The 7,479-nt window shown below is 45.6% G+C and overlaps 1 protein-coding gene across 1 annotated transcript in view; it reads right to left on the bottom strand.

The window, feature by feature from the left end:
- klhl4 (kelch-like family member 4) overlaps positions 1 to 7,102 on the bottom strand; it is a 31,722-nt gene extending 24,620 nt beyond the window's left edge. The window contains exons 1-2 of the mRNA XM_084469640.1: positions 6,968 to 7,102; positions 1,498 to 2,022 (exon numbers count right to left, since the gene is read on the bottom strand). Coding sequence (XP_084325766.1) covers positions 1,498 to 2,012 — 515 coding nt within the window. The 5' untranslated portion in view covers positions 2,013 to 2,022; positions 6,968 to 7,102. The remainder of the gene's footprint in view (positions 1 to 1,497; positions 2,023 to 6,967) is intronic.
- Positions 7,103 to 7,479: the final 377 nt, after the last annotated feature.

Below are 7,479 nucleotides of genomic sequence, written 5' to 3' on the forward strand. Positions count from 1 at the left end.
CTATTAAAACAAAGGGCCGCTTCACTTGGTTCTTTTCTTGCGTCAGGTGAGAGGTGAGAAGAACCAAAGACGAAGAACCAATAACCTTCGAATGCTGCGTAGGATTCAAACAGACTTTGTCTTTTCATCCTTGATCAAAGGTCTCTGTTTTATTTTTTCCAGGTGACATCACACAAACTACTCTGTAATGCACAGACCTTTAGACAAACACACGTGCACGTGCGTCCACATTCATGCTTAGATAAATTGAAAAAAACTGTGTGCATACACACACACACTCACACACACATGGCTTCACACACATAGCCCCAAGCCTGAGGAGCGACACCTGCCTGATTGCTTGCTTCCTAGAGCGTTTGCTCGCACACAAGGTGGGAAAAGCGACTAGTTAGGCTTCAGCAATGTTTAAGTGGAACCGCAGAGTGTAAATTAATAAATAGATGCTAGCAAATGAAGTGTGAACATTGTATCAGAGCCACATAATTCTTCTTCTTTAAACTGATTGGACTCCACGTTTAATTTATGCCCCCCCCCCCCCCCACACTTCCTTGTTCATTTAGCACGAGTCACATGACGAGCAAAGGCTCTCTCTTCCTTACCTCCCACTTTTAAAAGGGTGGCTGAATCCATTAGTGTGTGTGTGTGTTTTGTAAAGCCCTAGGGCACTCTAAGGAATCACACAAACACACTTCTCAGGCCCGTAATCTTCTACACAAACCCAAGGCGTGTGCGTGTGTGTGTGTGTGTGTGTGGGGGGGGGCTTTCCATCTAATTCATTATTAAGAATATGTGGTTTACCTTGAGCTGACTGTCCCCCCCCCGGGTAAGTTATTGAGTGGTATACCGGTCCTCCAGTAAATAATGAAATGATGATAGCAACTGGGCACCTTCATCCTCAGCTTCATCAGAGAGTCGTCTGTATGCAGAACATGGTGTTAATATTGACCGGTGAATATATATGCTGCATGTGTAAGTTGGAGCTATTCAAAGCTGATTAAAGCAAATAAACAAATGTACTGAGAGATATTGGAAACTGATTGGACGATAAGACCCACACACTTGTGTGGTACATCTGAGGTCAGTTTGTGGCCGAACTGCAATTTTCAATGACAATAATAACAAACGCACACACAGACACTCACACACGCACCCGTGGGATGATGCCTTTGGTGCTGGCATAGATGAATAGATGAATATTAAGATTAAACTACCTTGGGGATTCAATATCACAAAGCAGATTTTACATTTTAAATAAAGACTGTGTTTCATTCCCAGAGGAATTCTTTGCTCTCTCCCTCTCTCCCTCTGTCTCTCTCTCCCTCCCTCCCTCTGTCTCTCTCTCCCTCCCTCCCTCTGTCTCTCTCTCCCTCCCTCCCTCTCTCTCTCTCTCCCTCCCTCCCTCTGTCTCTCTCCCTCCCTCTCTCTCTCCCTACCTCCCTCCCTCTGTCTCCCTCTGGCTCTCTCCCTGTCAGACAGTCACCTGCTGGAGGTCCCTACCTTTCTCTGGCTTCAGCGTCTGGGGCCTGGTCCTTGCTGCCCTTCACCCCCTCCTGCCCGCCGCCTCCGCCGCCGCCCTCCTCCGTCCCTGATACCCCGGCCGCGGGACCCCCCTTGGGGCTGCTCTCGCTAAGCTGCAGGCTCTGGAGGGTGTTCTGGTGCTGGTGGTGCCACGGCGACGACTGGTGTCCCGCCCGAGCGCAGACCGGCGTGGGCCCCCCCTGCGTGGGCGCCAGGATGCTGTGGACGGGGCTGCTGCCCTTCCGGAGCCCTCCTCCTCCTCCTCCCCCTCCTCCTCCTCCCCCTCCTCCCCTGTCCCGGGAGTGACTCTTCAGCCGGCCCTGGCCAGGTGTCCCCCGGCCGCTGTGCTCCAGGCCATCCTGCTGGAGGTAGCCGCCGCCGCCGCCGCCGCCGCCGCCACCGCCGCCGCCGGCCGAGCTCTGGGAGGAGTGGCTGAACCAGCGCCAGCGCAGCCGCAGGATCTGCTTCACGTCAAAGTCCTTCTTCCCCGACATCCTCCTGGTGCTTTGGAGACGAGGGAGGAGGCGCAGCGGGGAGTCCCCGCAAACATGAAGGAGAGCAAGAGGGGAGAAGAAGAAGAGCCTTTTGGTTTCCGTCCTCCTCCACCTCCTCCTCTGGCTGAGTGCTTGGCGCCCCTCGCAGCCGTCCTCTATTGTCTCCGAGCGCGGCTCACTACCAGCCTCCCAGAGACCCCTCCCCTCACCTCGCCGCTGCTCTCTCACCGGAGGTGTGTGAGGAAAATGGAAACAAGCCTCTGCAGCTTTTGTTCCTCTGCCTACTCCCTCGCTCTGTCTCTCTCTCTCTCTCTCTCTCTCTCTCTCTCTCTCTCTCTCTGTCTATCTCTCAGTCTCTCCTCCTGCTGCTGCTGATTCTGTTTGCTTGCTGCTGCTGCTGCCGCTGCCGCTGCCGCTGTAGCAGGAGGAGTTAATGCACATGCATGATCCACGCTCCCTCTCCTCTTCTCCCCTGTCTTGCTCTCTATCACACTCTCTCTCTCTTGAGCGCCCTCTTCGTTTTTCCCGCGTGCGCACACACACACACAGACACACACCTACACACACACACCTACACACACACACACACACACACTTCCTGCACATCTCTCCTGTGTGCAGACACGCAAACGCCGGCAGATTTATGGAAACAAGCGAGAAAATAGCCCTGCCCAGTCCCTTTCCACTGTGTGTGTGTGTGTGTGTGTGTGTGTGTGTGTGTGTGTGTGTAGGTGTGTGCGTGTGTGTGTGTGTGTGTGTGCGTGCATGCGTGCGTGCATGCATGTGTGTGTGTGTGTGTGTGTGTGTGTGTGTGTGTGTGTGTGTGTGTGTGCGTGTGTGCGTGCGTGTGTAGGTGTGTGTGTACGTGTGTGCATGTGTGTGTGTGTGTGTGTGTGTGTGTGTGTGTGTGTGTGCTAAGAGGAGGTGAGTAGCTGTGGAGCATGATGAGGTCACACCGAAGGCGAGTAAATCATGGGCGGCTAAAGGAGGGAGAGAGACGGACGGCTCACTTGGCTGCCATCCCTACTTTCTCTGTTACTATGAGCTTATGTCTCTCTCCGCATGTGTGTGTGTGTGTGTGTGTGTGTGTGTGAGAGAGAAAGACACACATATAGAGACACACACACACATACACACACACACACAAACAACCACACACACAAGCATACACAAATACTTCCAAAAAGAGAGAGGGATATATATATATATATATATATATATATATATATATATATATATATATATATATATATATATAGAGCGAGAGAGAGAGATAGAGAGAGGGGGAAACAGGAAGATCAATAGAGACAGATAGATAGATAGTGAGATAGATACAAAGATAGTGGGCTAGTTAATTGATTGATCGATCCTCACAGTACTTAGACAACACTGCACACACAAATACCGTCCACATGCACACACTCCCTCGTAATATTTATTTGTGCTATTTTCACATCAATAGAGATCCCATGGGGCCCATATCTCAGAGCGTAGGTAGAGCCGCACACAGAGAGAATACAGACCCCACCATCCACCCCCCCGCCACAACCCCCCCGCCCCCACACCCACAACCCCCCCGTCCACCACCCACCTACCCACAACCCCCCGTCCACCCTCCAGCCTCTCTGACTCCCAAGCCTCCAAAGCCTGACTGCAGGAGAAACACAGAGATGACCCTTCAAGGTTAGCCAGATGCCAGTCCACCCCGACCCCACCATCCACCACCCCCACCCACCACCAACCACCCACCACCCGACCCCACCACCCATCTAGGTTAAAGTATCCCCCCCCCCCTTAATTACATAAAGCAGAGCGGTAGGCCCTTAACGTAGTTCTTAAATACAAATTGTGGGACCCACAAGGGGTTAGCTGACGCTTGTTTTATTTAAATAAGTTTTTGTTAATCGGCAATTAGCAAAAACACCTTTAGGAGAGCCTTGTATTACAGCAGCCCAGACAAATAATTAGATGGGTTTGCATCATTTCATTTAGTTGTTTTTTTGATTGCAAAAATACGAGAACATAGCAACTATTCAGTGAACTGAACCACAGTGAGCCGTCGCTCCACAAGGGCCTCCTCCACTGCTGCTCTCACCCAGGCCCCCAGGAGCAGTGCCTACTTCCGCAATCCACCCGTGCTCAGTGGCCAAGCCCGGTATTGCAGTTTTTTAGCGGGCTGTGGACAGGTCCCTCAAATCATGGGGCCCGGAAGTAGATATCCCCGTTCACTCCAATACAAATGGGGAACAGGATTGTGTCTCCACAAATTTTCTCTGGATATCAATTAAAGGCTCATAATTATCTTTGGACCATGTACTAATAAAATGTAAGTTTTCTCTTTTCAAAACGCCACCTTTTTTTTTGTGGGCAGCTGAAAGGAGTTGTAGTGATAACAAATGAAGTGAAACAAATGTTGTTTCGGCCGGGCCTCCGAGAGGGCTCAGTGCACGTATAGTATCACATATAGTGAATAATCTGGGAGGTTAGTAACTTATACTTCCATGGTCGGTAAACAATGCGACTGTGCTCGCTCAGACCTCTCGCTTATGATGCTACAATGAGTATGCAAGTATGCAATATAAAATAATAACCAGATAATGTGTTTCTAATAAATATTGATTAAAGCATCCTAGAACCCTAGAAATGCTTTTATTTAGATTTAGTTCTATCTCTATTTAATGTAAAAAGGCATGGGGCACTATTGGAGGTTAACACTTATTCCTATTAACTCTCTCACTAACAATATTGCTACCAGTACCACTGTGAAATGGGTAATGAGATATTATACAGTGTCATGCAATAAGATAACCTAGCCTGGTTGCATCCATGTTATGAAGCTCAGCTTCAGCGAGCTACGTGCTAATGTTTTTGTTACAGGCCGGGTTTGGTCTTTTTTGATTTGTGAGTCAAGGACACCATCTGGACCCACTCCCCACATGACACATGAGGTGTCAGCCAACGCCGCTGCAGAAAAACACATTATCCCAGAACATCTGCTTCACCGGGGAGAGCACACCTGCATCTCCTAACCTGATGCTGATGGGTACCAGATGATACGATGTGGCATCGGCAGATGATAGTACTACTACGACCACTCAGATATTACTAATAATAACACAACAAACACAGCAATAAATAAAAGATAGCAACAATATGACTATTTATTTATTTATAATAGTAATAATAATAATTTAATAGAACAGATAATAATTATTATTATAATAAATATAATAATAATAATAATAATAATAATAATAATAATAACTAGAAAATATAATTTCCTGCAGAAAATGCGGTGAATACTGTAATGCAAAGTGAGGTTGAAAATATGTTTTAGTAAAGCCACATAGTTTAAGACGAAAATAAATGTTTAATAGCTTAAATCAAATGAAAAGATCTTAACAGAGTTGAAAACTGTAAATGGAGTAAACATTGTAAACATTTAAAAAACAAAAAAATGTTAAATGGTTGGAAACAAATAAAGTGAAAGGGGGGGGGGGGCGGGGGGGGGTCATCACTTGTAGTAACCAGGGAAAGTGTTATTGACGTTGTTCTTTCACATCTAGTTGATCGAGTTAAACTCACCAAATGATGGGGCTTGTACCGTTGGACTCCTTGGAGTCTCAGCTTTCATATAACATATCTCTAGCCATATAAACGGGGGTCCCCGCACACAGACGCCCGATATATAATAATCATATTTCCAATCGATTTTCAGTGAAACCACCGAAATGGTTAAGCTAGAGCGTGATGACGTCATCACTTCACGCACTCGTTGAGGCGGGAGGCGTCCTCACGCTGAGCCTCAACGGAAGACCAACGAGAAAAATACAAGCAGGAATGAAGTTAATCTGTTGATTCCGAAAAATATTCATATATATATTCATATATCATAGACATATTCATATTTGAAGATCAAAGTGTGTCGATTTGTTGAATGTTTGAACGAAGGTTAACAATTTAAAGGTTAACAATTGACCAAATTACGAAGTCTGATGTAGTATGAGGGTCAGAGTTATAAACATTATAAAATTGAAGGTTTTAAAAGTTTGATGTTTAAAAAACGATAAATTATTTAAGTAATTTTTTTTGGAAGGAGTAGGGTGCCAAAATGTGTAGAAAAATAATCAAGCAAGCACGAACAAAGCCTAATCACCATCACCATTTGTCATTGTCACCAACTTCTCATTATCATAACCATTACCACGGTGATCATTATCATCTATGTCATCATCCATATCCCTATTGTCACTGACATCACTATCATCAATGTCCTGATCATTATCACTACCATCCCTGTCATGACATACAGGCTCAAGGGAAAATATGAACACAGTAAATGAATAGTGCAAAATATTAAGATTATAGCTATAAATATATTTTTATGAAACAAAGGCCTTCCATTTCCAAATGTATTATTTTGTCGCAGAGAGAAATGTCATTTACAGTCTCTGTGACCTTGTCCATATTCAAGAGAAACAAATTAAAGTGCTGAAGTTCAGCAAATAACATAATCCCAACACACACACACACACACACACAAACACAAGCACACACACACGCACACACAGGCATGTGCAAGTTAGCTGGTGTTCTCAAATCACAATAAAATACAAACAACAATCTCAATGTTTCAGATGCATCACAGAGACGACCATCACTACCTTGTCGACACAACGCTACGACCACAGCCTGGAGGGACAAAGTCCACACTGGAGGGCCCATGAGATGGGGCAGGAATGTACAGAGAAAAAGGAATCGACTGTATATCCGTAGAGATCTCCCAAAAGAAATCTCCCTGCAATCGCAACAGAACTCCCATAACATATATATATATATATATATAACAAGACCAAAAAGAACAGTATTGTGGTAGCCTACTGTGTAAATGTCCGTTCCGTAATAAGACTGCAGCCTAATGGAGATACTTCTTAGCCTCTAGGTTTTGCTCTTACCTTGGAAACAGACACAAAAGGCTTCCTCCTGAGGCCTCCGCTGATCTTCCAAATTTAAGCTAGTCCTTGAACAAAAATAGCTAAAGAAGATCCTCACTGAACACTGAGACATCCCAACTCCAGAGGAGAGTTTTTTGTGTCCTGTGTCCCCGTTCAAATTCCAATATTTTTGCCTCTCCAGAGAGGAAGCTGAGTATTTTCCTCTTGAACAGGAAACCCCTGAAATGTTCCTTCCTATTCACTGCTTCAACAGGAACAACAGGGCCGCTTCCTGAGGTCTAAGCAAAACATGATCACACAAGGTTTACATTTCAAAGTAGGTATATGGTAATTATATAAATGAAGGCTATGGCATTTTATAAAGCTGTATTTCCAGATAAAGGCAAGTATACTAATGGTCATGGTTATTATGTAATATAAAGGTGCAGAGCTCTGTGCAGTTTTTCATCAAGATTCTGGTAGAGAACTTTTAACTGTGTGTGTGTGTGTGTGTGTCTTTCTCTCTCTCACAC

The sequence above is a fragment of the Micromesistius poutassou genome (assembly GCF_964030765.1).
Source record: "Micromesistius poutassou genome assembly, chromosome: 6".
In the NCBI taxonomy this organism is placed as follows: Eukaryota; Metazoa; Chordata; class Actinopteri; order Gadiformes; family Gadidae; genus Micromesistius; species Micromesistius poutassou.